At 46.0% G+C, this 17113-nt stretch overlaps 3 protein-coding genes across 3 annotated transcripts; 1 reads left to right on the forward strand and 2 right to left on the reverse strand.

Annotated features, from left to right (window-relative positions):
• Window positions 1-871: 871 nt before the first annotated feature.
• LOC117863074 (expansin-A23) lies at window positions 872-2148 on the reverse strand. Its single transcript, XM_034746662.2, has 3 exons — window positions 1878-2148; window positions 1448-1772; window positions 872-1333 (listed from the first exon to the last, which is right to left on the reverse strand). Exons 1-3 carry the CDS (start codon window positions 2047-2049, stop codon window positions 1021-1023), a joined length of 810 nt encoding a protein of 269 aa, XP_034602553.1. The 5' UTR covers window positions 2050-2148; the 3' UTR covers window positions 872-1020.
• Window positions 2149-6909: 4761 nt separating this feature from the next.
• LOC117840973 (cell division cycle 20.2, cofactor of APC complex) lies at window positions 6910-9759 on the forward strand. The gene is made up of 7 exons (XM_034721528.2): window positions 6910-7427; window positions 7553-7819; window positions 7915-8184; window positions 8281-8871; window positions 8974-9187; window positions 9310-9378; window positions 9469-9759. Exons 1-5 carry the CDS (start codon window positions 7287-7289, stop codon window positions 9115-9117), a joined length of 1413 nt encoding a protein of 470 aa, XP_034577419.1. The 5' UTR covers window positions 6910-7286; the 3' UTR covers window positions 9118-9187; window positions 9310-9378; window positions 9469-9759.
• A 5803-nt stretch (window positions 9760-15562) lies between these two features.
• On the reverse strand, window positions 15563-16797 carry LOC117859903 (expansin-A13). The gene is made up of 2 exons (XM_034743100.2): window positions 16552-16797; window positions 15563-16449 (listed from the first exon to the last, which is right to left on the reverse strand). Exons 1-2 carry the CDS (start codon window positions 16682-16684, stop codon window positions 15812-15814), a joined length of 771 nt encoding a protein of 256 aa, XP_034598991.1. The 5' UTR covers window positions 16685-16797; the 3' UTR covers window positions 15563-15811.
• Window positions 16798-17113: the final 316 nt, after the last annotated feature.

A 17113-nucleotide genomic window follows, 5' to 3' on the forward strand; every position in this document is an offset into this window, starting at 1 on the left:
CACCTCCAAAATTTATGAAATGTTTTTTATAACAGAAAAAATGAAGATGAATCTATTTTTCTTAAAACGCACATGTATCTTTGTGTTTTTCAAATTACAATTCACCAAATTTAACAACTTTTGAAGCATATATGAACTTTTATAGTACCAAAATACTTTCCACAAATTAGGAAAAATAACTGATAATCCTTACATGACATGTAGTCATTTATAAAATTATTTTCAACCATAATTTACATAGAGAATTACAAGGTTTTTCTAAAATTTCCCAAATTTAATTTGCAATTCTTCATAATTCTCTATGTAAGTTTTGCTACGAAATAACTTAATAAGTTACTGCATCTGATGTGAGAAATATTAGTTATTTATTATAATTAATTTTTAATGCATTTTGGTGCCATAAAAATTCATATAATATATAAAAGTAGACTAATTTGGTGAGTTTTAATTGTAAAACCATAAAGGCACGTGTCTCCTTTTAATAGAAATGGGTTCATATTCATTTGTTCTATCATTACAAAAAGTTTCATGATTTTAGAGATGATTTGGAGATCGTTTCACCTAACTTAACTAATGTAAGTGACGGAAATGTCAAATAAGGAATGAAAGGTAGAAATTATAGTGTCATGTTAGGAAGGGAAAACTTTTCAGTGTAAGGAAGGAATTGAATCATTTTCCAGTGCCAAATAAAGAATTTTCTCTATAATTTATGTCCCATTCTATAATGGAGAGCCTTGGAGTTGGGCCTTTTTCCAAAGCAATCAGCAGCTAAACATGATAGGGGGGTTTATATAATGCAACAAATCAATGCTACCATGAATGTATGGTTGTATATAGGAATTGAGAACAAATTGTATGAATGAAGAGTATGTAGAGCAATGCACAAATAATTTAAATATCTTTATGTACAATAGAAAGAATAAGAGGCATATCTGCTAAGAACACACACACACACGCATACAACACATGCAATTCAAGCAGTATTTTGACCATATCACATATCAATCACGTATGGAGCTCTCACTTGAACTGTAACTTGGATGCAAATGTTTGGCCAAACTTCCATCCTTTTGGCACCACGTTTGTGAATTCAAGAGTCTGTCCATCAGTGTCAGTGACCCTAAACGAGAGCATTTGTCCCGTGAGGTATGCAAGAGAGTGCCAGTTGGCACCCCAGTTGCGCGCCATTGGAATCCAATTATTTGAGTTGGAGGCCTTGACATCCATGGACTTGATGGAGCCGGCAGCTGCGACATTGGCCACAAGCACAAGATTGAAGTAGTCATGCCCGTTGATCGTGAACCGCACTCCACCTCGCTTCACGCAGGGTACTCTGCACGCAAGAACTTTGTAATTAAGATACTGTTGCAGGTGATATTTTTCTTTGGACAATTGCTGCCTAATTAGGAGATATCAGAGTAGAGGAGGAATTTTAATCTGCACACACCTTCTGTACATGACGGGGATGATGCCGCCGCGGTAGACGCCGATCTTCTCCCACGCCGGCTGCGCCATGTCGAAGTGGGGGCGCGGCGGGTTGCACCAGCCGCCGTTGTCGCTGGGCAGCCCGTAGTTGGGCGGGCAGAAGTTGGTGGCGGTGACGGTGACCGTGACGCCGGGCTTGCAGAACAACGGGTTCGCCCTCTTGCGGTCGCAGGCGATCTTGTAGCACTGCCCGCACGAAGCACCATCGTTGAACAGAGCTGCACTGAGCGCCGCCGTGCGCGTGCCGTAGCCCTGCGAGTAGAGATTCCCGTACCCGCAAGCGCCGCCTGCCAAATACAATGATGCGGACATCACGTTATCTCTCGATCAGCTAGCTAGGGTGTTCAGTAACTGCAGTTTTCGTCATGGCATAAGAGAAAGGCTATACTTACCCATGGTGCCGGAGGCGTCAGCGCCGCCGTAGAACGTGGCATGCGCCTTCAGCCATCCTCCGACCGGCGCCGGAGACGATGAAGTGCCGGTGGCAGCGTCATCAGCAGCGGCCGCGGCCGACAACGAGACGACTGCGAGCAACACGACTGCAAGAACTCGAGCTGGAGCCATACCTGTGGCTCGAACCGCACGGAAGTAAGCTATATCTCTCAAGCCAAGATTTTTCTGGACAGTGCAAGAACTGGTTTGTTTGGATGTATGGAACTAAGGATGGATTCTTTTGTGATGATTCGTGCCATGATTTGGTACGTATATATACACGGCCTGACCCTTGGCAATCAGGAATGATTGGGTCATTGCCTCATTGGTGGCTAGAGCTACACAGGATTAGTTAAAGAAATTAAGGGCAACGAATGAAGCAAGACGGACATAGCTACCGTGCACATGGCATGCATGCATTACTTGCGGTGCAATCCGGAGATATAAAATGTACGCGCAGACACGCATGCAATGGCGCACTGTACATCTCGTCGGTTTTTTCTTCACCGTTTCCGTTTTGGAGAGGATCGTTGCTTGACTTTTGCAAGGTGATGAAGTGAACGGCGGCTTTGCGTTCTTGACTTCTAGTTGCAGTTTCACGGTTCGTACCTCTGTCTAAGAAAGGATGTCGTGTGTTTAGTCAGTCACACGCTTGATCCTGCACCTGGACGGCAGCATCAGCAGCGCCCATTGGCGTGTAAGTGAGTAAACGATTAGTCGTTACGACCTGCGAACTACGGCAGGTCGGTAAAGAAAAAAAAATATATATAAACTTTATAGAAAAGAATAAAATATATTAGACACACAGCCACATAGAGCCCCAACCAATCAATTCATATCAGAATCTCTAACTATGTTACTTAACATGATCATGAAGTACTAGTAGTCCCTTACATTACATGTACGAGGAAAATACAAACTTCATTATTCCTCTGATCGCAGCCATCAATTAATATAAAAATATAATATCTTGAATAAAGAGATTTACATATTATGATTTATATATTATGAAAATATTCAATAAATCTAGTAATACCACGTTGTCAATCTATATAAATTTTACATATTTATAGTTATAGGTCAAAAAAGTTCTTTTGAGAAAAAAGATACAAAAGTTGGACTGAGGACAAAAGTAGATAGACTTATTCCGGACAGAGGAAGTATTAAAGTGTGTCCCAAAGCAACACTGGCTCAACCACTTGTAACTGGAGCATGATTAATATGCATATTTTAATGACATCCATTCCAGTTGTACTGGCGGTAGCGGTAACATGGAAACCTGATATCTGACGGTTAGGACGGTAGCTGGATAGCAAGTTCAGCTAGTGAGGTTCTTGCATCCTTTAATTTAAATCAATTTCTTCATAATACTCCGTGTCAGATTATCATTACTGTGTTAATATTGCTACTCCATTGTTCATTTACATTCCACCTTGGGCTTACATATTTTTCGGTTATTTATACATTATCTTATTGCCTTTGGCTGAACTAATACCATCCCTTCCCCATTCTGAAATTCTCTCTGAACTCAGTTTGATAGGCACAACATTTCTGAGGGAGCTCATGCCCGAGCAGCAGCACCACCACACACACGTACCACAAGATGATAGACCGCGGGTGTAAAACTCACCTTTAGTCCCGATTGGTAAGGGACATAGATCCCAAAAACTAACCAGGATAATAGACCCCCTTTAGTTTGGGTTGGTTTTACCAACCGAGACTAAAAAGGTTAAAAAAAGAGGCCGTGCGCCGCCCGTGTCGGGCCGCCGCTCGCCCGCCCACGCCGCACCTGCCGCCCGCCCACCCGCCCGCGCCCGCCGCCGCTCGCCCCGCCGCCTCTAGCCGGGAGCCAGCCGGCCAACCACGCCTGCTCGCCCCGCTGCTGCTCCTCACTACCAGTGAGGGGCGAGCAGATTGGAAAGGGGAGGGCAGCAGACAGGGAGGGGGCGGGAGAGGAAGGGGGAGGGGCGGCGGTGGCGGGAGAGGGAGGCGAGGGGGAAGCGGCGGCAGGCAGAGAAGAGAGGGAGGGGAGAGGGGCGGCAGCAGCGGTGGGAGGGAGGGGGAGGGGGTGGCGAGCAGAGAAGAGAGGGAGGGAAGGGGGCGGCGGCATGTGAGAAAGAAGTGTGAGAGAGAAGAGATAAGGGAGAGGACGAAGGAGAAGATAAGGTGGAGGGAGAGAGGGGGCCGCATGGCCCCTTAGTCCCGGTTGGAACTATAGTCCCGATTGGTAATTCCAACCGGGACTGGTGAAGGGGCCTTTAGTCCCTGTTGGTATTTCCAACCAGGACAAAACACCCCCTCATCCCACTACCCGTTACAACCGGGACTAGGGGGCCAACTGGGACTAAAGCTGCTCTGTCGGTGGTTCATTTTTGACCCGGGACTAAAGATCCTTTAGTCCCAGGTCCAAAGACAACTAAGACAAAAAAAAAATGTTGGATGGAAGGTGAGTTCTCTAGCAGTGGATACAAGCACAATATTTATTAAGGTGGTTTAACGTATACGATCCCGGGTTAGAATTTTGAAATTTCACGAAAATCTTTGAATTTTATTATTTGTGAGATAGGTTCTCTTAACTGAGAATATACTATCAGTTATATATAGTAGTGGTCACTGTGACTGGTCTTCGAACCGAGGCTGATTCTTTGCGCAAAATAGGAAAAGCCACTGCAGTATAAGCTATGTTTTGAATGATAACTGGGTGGACATTAAATAATAATATTTTTAAGTACTTAATTTTTAATTATTGTAATTTGATCAAAATTTGGAACAAATTTCGCGACAAAAAACTGGTATGATCCATCTTTATTCCTAAAGCAATGATTATTTGCACTTCTCCCCCAAGAGTAGACAGTAAAGAAAGAGGATAGTATTTATTTATTTTTATATACTACACATATGCATAGGAGTAGCTTATTATATAGACTCATATTTGGACGGCATGCACAATGTATACGGATATAGGTAGGGACAGAGCCAAGGGGCTCGCACGGGCCATATGCGCCCCCCCCCCCCCTATTAAGTTTTAATTAGCATGCTAGAATTTGCATAGAAATAGAAATTGAGTTAAGTAAGTCCTTAGCAATTACGTTTCGAGATAAATTAGTAGTTACTTTCATACAAAACTAGGTGTTATCCAATATATACTGCAAGCTAGTAATTGTGCTATGAAAATACATTAAATTTTATCTTTTTTATATATTTAGTGCTTATTTATCAATAATTTAATGTGGGTATTATTTCTCATAGTGTGAAATGAAAGAGATCACAACCTCTATTGCAAGCCTATCTTTCAATTTTGGCTCCATCCCTTAATATAGGTTTGATAATTTGTTTATTATTACTTACTAGCAGAAATGCCCGTGCGTTGCTACGGGTCATTACTTGCTCACGTGTTGGCGTTGATGGAGGTGATCTATACGCGTGTTGCTGAGCAGTTTCTCGATGGCGAGGAGGTCCTGGGCTCCTGGCCACAACCCCGCAGCTATTTATACAGGCAAGAACGCAACCTCGATTTCTATCCGAGTTGGCCTCGATTCCGATCCGGTTCGGCAGCGAACTCTCTTGGCAGTCTGGCCCCGAGTCAGCTTCGATTCCGATCCAATTCGGAAGCGAGCTCTCCTGGCAGTCTGGCCTCCACTCCAATCGCTGCCCGCTTCGCTGCCGCCTCGAGGATGCGGTGGCCATTACCTGGTCGACACGGCTGGCGTCGTGCGGGTCCCTGAAGTGGCGTAAGAATCGGAGGATGATGGCGTCGACGTCGGAGGACGGCGGGATGTCGTTGGTGGACATGAGGACCTCTTGGAGGTGACGGCCGCGCCGTCGTGGCTGTGGCCATTCTCGACGGGCGGGAGCCTCCTCCTGGAAGTGGAGGAGGAGGAGACGTTCAAAATATACTGCAAGCTAGTAATTGTGCTATGAAAATACATTAAATTTTATCTTTTTTTATATATTTAGTGCTTATTTATCAATAATTTAATGTGGGTATATTTTCTCATAGTGTGAAATGAAAGAGATCACAACCTCTATTGCAAGCCTATCTTTCAATTTTGGCTCCATCCCTTAATATAGGTTTGATAATTTGTTTATTATTACTTATGGAGTGCTTCTCCTGTAACATTGTGGTCGCTCTTAGGCATGGCCAGAAAAACCATATCGCCATCCAAATTAAAATCCTAACAAGCTATGCAGTTTAAGTCTAATTATGACATATTTTTTGTACACAGTCGACCTAAGTTTAATCTCATTTGGTCTCAGTGGTATGCTTTGGACGGTTGCTCCTCGGCTCAATCTCTACACCCTACACGTGAAATGATCGAATTTTAAATTTCAATAATTGGAAATTCAGTAATAATAATTCTAAAAAAATTAGAAATAGTGTAATTGATTATTGAAATAGTAATAATAATTCTGAAAATTTTAGAAATAGTGAATTGTAAGTAAAGATGGTAACATCCAACGAGTGTATTGCATACGAAGAATATATGAGAGCATATCCTGTACTCCCACCCCTCCGTATACTCCCGTACTCCTGCAAAAAGAATTAACCAAAATGTGCATGTAAAATTCAACCAAAAATATAGATGGATAGATGATGCAAACATCTAAGTTCATGCAAATTTTGAGATGCAACAAAAATCTTTGCAAGGAAATACAAAAAAGTGAAATCAGCACTTCAATAGTGCGGGTTGCACCTGTTCATCTCTGGACCCGCACCCGTTACTGTTGATTTGCTGATTTCTCTTTTTTTTTACTCTTGCACATATTTTTGTTCATCTTCATTTTTTGTATGATGCTGAAGATAACAAGATACGTTCATTTATATTTTTGGATGAATTTTTGATGCAAGTGCATTCGCGGGTTACGAGTACGGGCCCGCGGGAGCACTAGGCATCCTAAGCGGTCGGCAGATCCGAGCCGTTCACCCGTCCGTGCAGGACAAGCCCTAGAACCCGCAACGGCTATATTCTCCTCCCCTTGGGCCTTGGCACAATAGCCGTTGCTGTGCGGCGGCGTTCCCCTCCCCGTCTCTCCTCCCCTCCTCGCCCTACAAATACTCGCCGGCGGCCGATCCCTAAACCCCACAGCTCAAGCGCGCAGCTCTGCTCTCTCTTTCTCCCTCTCCCGGCGCTCCTCTCCGCCTCCCCACGCCGATCTCGATCGCTCGGGGAGACCTCGAGACGCGCGCCCTTCTCTCGCTCGCTCATCAAAGCTCTCGACTTTTTTCTTTGAGTTAATCTTCGCGTTTCCTTTCGTGTTCGATTCACTAACCTGCGATTAATCCCTGTTTTTTTTTTTTTGCTGAGTTCCATTGTTTCTCCTGTTAGTATTATTATTATTACTGTTTTGTTGCCCTGTTTCTTCTAACCATGGACGCAGGCTCCCGCTCGATCTCATCTGTCAAGAGCCGCGCGGCGGCGGCGCCGCGGCCGCCGCTGCAGGAGGCTGGATCCCGGCCCTACATGCCGCCGCTGAGCTCGGGATCGCGCAACCCTTCAGCCAAGTGCTACGTGAGTCCCCTGCCCGCGCTCCACCCTGCGAGATTCTGGACGTTTTGTGCTCGCGCGTGTAAGGTGTTTGTCGATTCGCCTGACCGAGCTGGCTTGTTCTCCTTTCGTCTGCTTGTTCGATGCAGGGCGACAGGTTCATCCCGGACAGGTCGGCGATGGACATGGACATGGCGCACTACCTGCTCACGGAGCCCAAGAAGGACAAGGAGAACGCGGCGGCGTCCCCCTCCAAGGAGGCGTACCGGAGGCTGCTCGCCGAGAAGCTGCTCAACAACCGGACGCGGATCCTCGCCTTCAGGAACAAGCCGCCGGAGCCGGAGAACGTCACGGGTGCTGACGCGGCTTCCTCCCACCACGCCAAACCGGCCAAGCAGCGGCGCCACATTCCCCAGGTAAGTTCGTGTCCTGATGTTCTTCTTACCTCTAGATCGAAGAACCAACTGGATGGTGGTTTCTGGATTCTTATATGGCCTGAAACGATATGCAGTCTGCGGAGAGGACTCTGGATGCACCAGAGCTTGTTGATGACTACTACCTCAACCTGCTCGACTGGGGGAGCAACAACGTGCTGTCCATTGCTCTGGGCGACACGGTGTACCTGTGGGACGCCTCGAGCGGATCCACTTCTGAGCTTGTGACTGTCGATGAGGACAGCGGTCCCATCACCAGCGTCAGCTGGGCTCCCGACGGTCGGCACATTGCTGTTGGGCTCAACTCGTCTGATGTCCAGCTCTGGGACACCAGCTCTAACCGATTGGTACGTTCACTGTCCTGCTTCGTCAAACAATGTTGTGATAGTACTGTGGTTATATGCTTTCTCTGTTGCTGAATTAAGAAAATTCTTTCTCTGCAGTTGAGGACTCTCAGAGGTATGCATGAGGCAAGAGTTGGTTCATTGGCATGGAACAACAGCATCCTGACGACCGGTAGCATGGATGGTAAGATCGTGAACAATGATGTGAGGATTAGGAACCACGTCGTGCAGACATACGAGGGACACAGCCAGGAGGTCTGCGGGCTCAAGTGGTCTGGATCAGGACAGCAGCTGGCCAGCGGGGGCAACGACAACCTTCTGCACATTTGGGATGTGTCGATGGCATCCTCCATGCCTTCTGCCGGCCGCAACCAGTGGCTGCACAGGCTCGACGATCACATGGCCGCTGTGAAGGCACTGGCATGGTGCCCATTCCAGAGCAACTTGCTGGCAACTGGTGGTGGTGGTAGCGATCGGTGCATCAAGTTCTGGAACACACACACCGGTGCATGTCTGAACTCTGTCGACACTGGATCACAGGTTTGCGCCCTTCTCTGGAACAAGAATGAGAGAGAGCTGCTGAGTTCACACGGATTCACACACAACCAGCTAACCTTGTGGAAGTACCCATCAATGGTGAAGATGGCTGAACTCACTGGCCATACCTCCCGTGTCCTTTTCATGGCTCAGGTGAATTCATCAAACCAACTTCTATTGATAGTACCTGCATTGAATATATATTAGTGTGAACATTGCTGATGGAGTGATGGTTCTAATGTGGTGAAACTGCAGAGCCCTGATGGTTGCACAGTAGCCTCAGCAGCTGCGGATGAGACCCTCCGGTTCTGGAACGTGTTTGGAGCCCCTGAAGCGCCCAAGCCTGCAGCCAAGGCTTCCCACACTGGGATGTTCAACAGCTTCAACCATATCCGATAGGATGAGTCCCAGGAACATGCTCTTCTATCGGACATGGTCCTGCATCAATATATTGGATTGATTCTTATTGGTATGTTTTAGAAATTAATACTGTGTACTTCCTAGGTTCATCTAGTTGAGCTTCAACTTTTCTTATTGAGCGAGAATATTTTGGGTTCATTTTGCTTATTAGCTTCCTGTTGAATGTTCCAGATGAGATCTATCTACCCACCTTGGCTAAGCAGGCAGCGTAAAGGAGCAAAATTCTAATGCATCATAATGGTAAATACCCGATTTCTCAATTGTTAACACAATTTTTAGGTCATTTTAGAGTAGAAACTAAACCTTGCGTTTTGTTTGGTTATCTTTCAGAAGGTCAAAATTCAATGGCAGAATTGGCTTTGTTGACGTCTTCATCATCACGTCGATGATATCTGCAGAGTCTCAACACCAGAACATTGGGATCCAGAACCTCTAATATTGAATTGTGCGGAAGGATTATGTAAATACCAGTGATTAGTGTTGTTCCATGTACATCAAAGTACAATGTGTTCTTCCCATTTGGACGCAGCATCAATAAGTCTGTTTGATGCGGCAGTTTGTAAATTAAGAAATAACCATTCTTTTCAAAAATTAATGGAATACTTGGTTCTTTTCTTTCAATCACCTGAAATCTATCCTCTTAACCGCATTGGGAAGTTTAGCCACAGTCAGCAGGCAAAGCTAGTACGCTGCACTGCAACTGCAAGCTACCTGAAACTTCTTCATGTTCTTAACTGCTTTTATACTTGTACATTGCTCCACAATAACGCATTGAACTTCTGCTTGCACTTGTTTTTGAACTGCTTATACAAATTGGCTCCCAAGCGTCCGGTCCACCATCTATTTTTACATAACGGCTCATGTGGGCTTTCTTGTAGAATCTTTTAATAGAAAACAAGATTCCTTTATGAATGCTCGGCCCATCACTACTAACCACCGAAATCTTCGCAACAAATGCGAAGGCCCAAAGAAATAATTGGTTGGTCGCCCTTGGTGGGCCTAGCCCTCCAGTTCAGACGTCTGCTTATCGTGAACTGAACCTCCTCTCCAGCAATACTAATGCTGCTGTTTTTTTAAAAAACAAAAAATGGCTGGATCGCAGGACTGAAACGTACAACCAATGCATTTGCAATGTAACATAATCCTGGCGCATGCACTGAATTGATGGTTGCCGGCTTGTTTGTGCTAAGTCGGAATGGAGTCATAGAATCTTTATTATTATCATGTAGGCTTAATGAATTCTCGGCCCATCAACAACCACCTCAATCTTCTCCACTCTAGTTCTCAACAAATGCAAAGGCCCAAAGAAATAATTGGCCGTTCGCCTTTGGTGGGCCTGGCCCCTCCAGTTCAGACGTCTGAAGTGGTGAACTGAACCTCCTCCAGCAATACTCGTGCTGCTGTTTTTTGTTTTATAAAATAAAAGTCGTGCTTCAGTCTCACATCACTGGTTCATACAGTTATCCTATAAATAGCTAGAATAAAAGTAAAGAAGTAAAATGCACCAAAAGTCCATCGAGTGTCAGTTAGGTCCACGAATTCAAAAAATGCATTTGTAGATCTATAAACTTTATAAATCGTTCACCGTAGATCCATACCCTTCCATGTAAGCAGCTAACGATGACATGTCACACTGACTGAGCATTTTCTCCCTCCCCCCTCTCTCGGCGGACATGATCTCTCCCTCGCGCCCACCCCGCCCCTATGCCTATATCGCTGCTGTCGGCTCGCGTGCGCTCGCTTTCCTGTATCTCAGACTGACATGGAAGAATGCAGGAAAGCTGACAAGCCAATAGATGAACGCAAGAAAGCTGTGGCATCGATAGACGATGGTTGCCTGAAACAGGGCTTCCGGACAGAAATGAGGATTCAGATAAAAGAGACGATCAGAACAAACGGCAAACGCTGTAGCTGCATTACGAATTTACAACCATCAATCTCCCGTGTTGCTCAGGTGCATCGCCACATTAGCATGTAAGTATGTAACCCGAAAGAAAAGGAGTTGCAAACTACACAACCGTCTTCATTTTGTCAAAATATACCTTTTTCCATCTGCCAGGGCCAAACATTTTGTCAACCAGCTGACGCACCGGGCGGCAGGTGCTCTCCGTGGCCGCACTCTGCGTATCGCATGCGGGCTCCGCAGGCGACCGCCCAGCGACGAAGAACGACGTGATGTTACTCAAGGAGATCCGCCGCCCCGCGGCCGAGGACAACGACACGAAGCAGCAGCCGCCGCAGTGCCGTTGGCTTGAGCTCTGTCAGCTCAGCCATGGCAGACAGGACAACGCTCATCTCGCCCGCAACGCAACGTGTTAGATTAAATTTCCCAACCGGAGACCCTGGGGAGAGAGAAGAAGATGGTGAGGAATGAGAGGAGATGCCCAATTAGCGTGCCACGTCATCACTAGCTGTCCACGTGTATGACTATGGACCTATGGTGAACCACTTAAATAGTTTATAAAAATACATTTTTTAAGTTTATGGACCTAAGTGACATCCTGTTACAAGTTGATGGACTTCTAGTACATTTTACTCGAAATCAAGGTACATAGATGGCTGTATCGTAGGACTGAAACGTACAACCAGTGCATTTGCAATGTAACATAACCCTGGCCCATGCATTGGTTGCCGGCTTGTTTGTGGTAAGTCGGAATGGAGTTACACAACAAGGCGTGTGCTACAACAAGCTGCTTCTGATCTTGAAGTGAGCGTGTTTCGAGTGTAATAGTGATCATGCTCCCTCTCCCTCATTGTACATCCCTTCACAAATCTTTTATGTGTAGAACACGCATATTGAAAATACAATAATGTTGAAGTCGGCGTTAAGCCTGCCGTAGTTCATGTCAAAAGAACACATATTGAATCTGCTTAGGCATGTGTGCGACTTAAAATGTACAATAAAATTTATTTGAATTACAGGGGTATATGTACAAGGCCATAGGTGTTGGTTCGGTATCTGTATATACAAACAGCGAACTCGGTGTATCTACTGCTAGTGCACATTGTCTGCATACAGGGCAAGCAACTTTCAGCCACAAATGATGGCCCCAACGTAGTGATTAGTTGAATTGCAGTTTGCTTGCGAATGTCTGGCCAAACTTCCATCCCTGTGGCACCACGTTTGTGAATTCAAGAATTTGTCCATCAGTGCTGGTCATCCTAAACGAGATCATTTTGCCGGTGAGATATGCCAGAGTGTGCCAATTCGCGCCCCAGTTGCGCGCCATCGGCATCCACTCGGTCGAATCGGAGCTCTTGACATCCAGGGATTTGATGGAGCCAGCAGCTGCGACATTGGTCACGAGCACTAGATTGAAGTAGTCATGCCCGTAGACGGTGAACCGCACGCCACCTCGCTTCACGCATGGAACTCTACATGGAAAATGGTGTTGGATAATTAGATAATTGTTGTACTAATTTTTGAAATAAATGAATCATGACAAGAGACAATCCTAGCATGCAAAACTCTAACATAGCATGCAAAACTCTAACATACTAGACAATAGGACCAGTATAATCATCATCTCGGAAAACATGATTAACAACCAGATATATCAAATTTTTGTCTTTTGTTAGAATTGCAGTACATGATATCAGCCTTCAGCCACATAAAATTTTTAATTTCAGTGGAAGTTTAGCTTTCAAGACCATTTCGTATGGAAGCCATACTCAGAACTGCACAAGTAGTTATACACTGACTTGACTGAAAATCCACAAGACTTCTCGCAGTTCCATTTTGCTTTATATTTTTCTCTTGACAAAGCAAAGGAGAGCATAACTTTCAGCCTTCTCAACTCTAAAATTTCGCAAGTTTTCAGTATATTTAGCCGCTCCCACATCCCTTGCAAGACTGCGGATGTGTAATTTTGATTTGATCTTTGCTCAAGTGAACTGTATCTGATGTTCCTCTGTTCTAACAGGTTTCTGATAGTGAACTGCTTTGTCATGCATAAATTGGAATTTTAACATTTATTGTCAAATGAAATCTTCATGTTCACCAATTGGCTGACCAAATCGGTATTTTTAGCTATCATTTTTTATCACATGCTGCTTCCTGTGGTAACTTGCAATAGAAAAAGCAAAGCGCCACCTGCTTGACAGATAATAGGCTATAGGTATTAACCAATCATCACAAGTATTCCGATTATATAATCTGTTGACACAATTGTTTCTGGCAATAGAAACAGGTAAACCGACCTAAATTGGTTTCAAAAACTTACAGGGAGTTTCAGAAGCATGAGGGCATGGATCCAAAAGAGCCAATCCATGTAGGTGACGACTAGCTCCTCTGCGGAGAACAGCTATAAGTTTCCTTGTGGACACTTGATCACCATCGGGTCAGAGATGTTCAGATGTGCTGAGGTCAGCTCCTCTTCCAGCCTTCTTTCATTGGTATGTAATCACCTAGAATCCATTAGACCACCTGCAACTCTATCATGAAGTGTGATGTTCACATGAGGAAGGACCTCTATAGTAACATTATTCTTTCTTGAGACTTGCCACCACTCAGAAGTGTCTCCATAGCTGCCTCACCATCTCTCCTCTCTCTTCAGCCACCGACGTCTTGTCGCGTGGCTGAGACCCACGAGAACCTGGGCAGCGTGTGTTCTGACTGGCTCCGCACCGCCGACGGTGTGTGCCTTCAATCCTGGTCCATACGACCGTACCAATTTGGCTTAATAGATTGTTTGAGTCCATAGCCTTAGTAGATGAGTTGTGTGTGTGCGTAGTCTCGATCTTATGCATATTTGATCGACAATTTGACTAGGAACATGCAACAACCTAATGCTATATTGCTACTATATATCAACAAATACATAAAAGTGTACTTTTCACAACTACTCCATCGTCTCTGATCTGAATAACAATGAATTGAGCACCTTCACAGGTAAATCCATTGCTTTCTGTACAGCTGTAGTTACTATCAAATTAAATGGCATACTAATGTAGTTTCGTTGGATAGTTAACCATTTTTAGCTTTTGCCAGTCAGCTGTGCAATTTTATGAATCCTTTATTTGCGAAGTGCCTTTCTGCCAAACAATTTTTCATTTCTATCATCAAAATGACATTTTGTTCATTATATTTACTGAACCTCAGATGATGATATCAATCCATGTTGCATAGTTCATATCAGTCTTGGTGGTTCAATTCATGCACTAAATGCCACAGAGCTTCTGTTCTCCAGAATTTGAATACGAATGTTCAGGAAGGTGTGCCCTACGCCCTACTAATATTGTTAGAATGCACATTTTTCCTCCTCTAGACATTAAAAGCATGTTTATTTGTATATACTACCATATCTCAATTGTATATAAACAATCAATTTACAAATGTGTATACAAGAACCACAGAATTTGTTATTTGGAAGAGTGGTTGTGATCTCTTTATTGTTGAGGGGAAAGTCGATTTTCTTCCTCAGGTTCTTGACAAAATCAGAAAATTCCTAAGCTTGCTATCTTGGTTTCTGCGATGTATGCCTTCTGTCTCATGGACATGTCTAATTTCAAGTCAACACCATCGTTGTTCTATTGACCAAGCAAATTTACATTCCATCATGTCCTGAGCTTGAAGCATCGACTGTCTTTGATGGTGCAAGCAATTCATGTTATGTCTACGAAGGATTTGTTTCCTTAGAGGTTTAAATATAAATACGTCGATATTGCTTTTAAAATCCTTTTAGGATTTTCCAATCCCTTCTAAATACATGACGTATCTTGAATCTTATCTTCCCATGAAGATATTGGGAAGGCAACGAGAAAAGGCCCACTTCAGTTATGCTAAAAGCTACTTCTAATATGGAAGCATTTGCCAAAATCAGCATACTTATTACAAGTAATCACCATTCAATTCTCAAATGTTGCACCTCAATCGAGAGGCACATACTGAATTCTATACAGTTGTCCGATCCAGTGTAGGCGCGGCAACGCCGCGCTTGCGTTTCTAGTACACTCCGTGACGGCAGTATGGCACATTGGTTTCCGACGTGTCTAGTTGAGCTACGCTACGCACGCACGTAAAGGTGTCAGAGCCTTCGGAAACCCTCAACGACGTACGTTGCTTTCCACTGTATATAGCAGAGTCAACACTGTACTTGCCATTCAAGCTAGGTGACGCTGGCTATAGCTGGTAGAGCAAGTACCCAGAGGCCCATTGCTTGTGTACGTCTTAGTTCAGGTCCATTGACTTCGCTCTGCACAAGTTACAGTAGTTTTTCTTTTTCTAAAAGAAAGAAAGAAAGCTAAATCTCATCGAGCAGAGTACTGCACTCGAGTTTGCTACCTACAACCACCGCTTCTTCTCACCATATATACACTTACTGTTAGTCTCACAGAATTCGATGTTTCAGATTCATTTTATCTACCGAGTGATGAATTTCATTTTTACCAACATACAACAGAAATAATCATTAAGTCAACTATAATCAAAGAAAAAATCGGAGCACTTGATTTGGGCATAGTTTTATGAAATCATTAAATCTCTTTATGTACACCACACATACAAGCGCAAGGAATCAACAAGTCTCTTTTGATCGAATTTGAACCAGGTAACAAGTTCCTATAGAAATGGCATGGTCTTCCAACAAATCGAGATATGCAGCATGCATCCTACCAAGCAACTTAATTGGAGATCCCAGAAATCAAGCAGCTAGCACGCATTGCTCAATAATGCTCAGAGCTTGAACTGCAGGTTGCTTGCGAAGGACTGCCCGAACCTCCAGTTGGGCGGCACGACGTTGGCGAAGACGATGGTCTGGCCGTCGGTGACCGTCACCCTGAACGACAGCCCCTGGCCGGTGAGGTAGGTCAGCGAGTGCCAGTTAGCTCCCCAGTTGCGCGCCATGGGCATCCAGTCCGGCGACCGCGACCCCCTGACGTCCATGGCCCTGATCGACCCGGGGCCCGCGACGTTGGTCACGAGCACGAGGTTGAAGTAGTCGTGCCCGTTGACGGCGAAGCGCACCCCGCCCTTCTTCACGCATGACACCCGCTTGTAGATCACCGGGATGATGCCGCCGCGGTAGACGCCGATCTTCTCCCACGCCGGCTGCGCCATGTCGAAGTGGGGCCGGGGCGGGTTGCACCAGCCGCCCCGGTCGCTGGGGATGCTCCAGTTGGGGGGGCAGAAGTTGGTGGCCGTGACGGTGACCGACACCCCGGGCTTGCACCACGTCCGGTCCGTCTTGCGGTCGCACACCAGCTTGTAGCACTGCCCGCAGGACGCGCCGTCGCCGAAGAGCGCCGTGCTCAGCGCCGTCGTCCGCGTGCCGTAGCCCTGCGCGTACAGGTTCCCGTACCCGCACGCGCCACCTGCATGCATGCCGTGTGGTCACAAGTCGTCATCAACGATCGATAGTTAACACACGTCGCGTGCGTGCGTGTTGCTGGTTGTGAGAAGCGGTTGAGGCTTACCCATGGTGCCGGAGGCGTCGGCGCCGCCGTAGAACGTGGCGTGCGCCCGGAGCCACTCCTGGCCGGCGGCCACGGCCGCCAGCGCGCAGCCGAGCGCGAGCACGAACGCCGCGCGGGCGTAGGCTCCAGCCATTTCTTGTTCCCTAACGATCGATCACACGATTGTTGCAGCAGACGACGGGGAGTGGTTTTTGTTCCAAGTGAATGATGGTGTAGTGAGATGGGATGCCGAGGCAGTTGGTAGGAATGGCGACTGCTATATGTACACAAAAGACGGGCGCGTCCGTGCAGTACGACCCGGAGATGGATTCAAAAGGTTGGCGTGTGGCGGCCGAGAACAGCAAGGGGCCAGGCCGGCCGGCCATCTCCGGCCAGGCATCGCACATGCGCGCGCGTGACGTACGTGCGGGGTGTAGCGCAGGGATCAGGATGAGGAGGAGACGCGTGGGCGCTGACACGGCGGAGGCACACGTATCCCAGGTCAAGGGTGTCTGGGTCTGGGTGTGCATATGCTGTGTCGCCGAAGCGAGGGTGACGTCGCGCCCCGGCCGCCGCGCGCACG

Source organism: Setaria viridis, chromosome 1 (genome assembly GCF_005286985.2).
Source record: "Setaria viridis chromosome 1, Setaria_viridis_v4.0, whole genome shotgun sequence".
Lineage (NCBI taxonomy): Eukaryota > Viridiplantae > Streptophyta > Magnoliopsida > Poales > Poaceae > Setaria > Setaria viridis.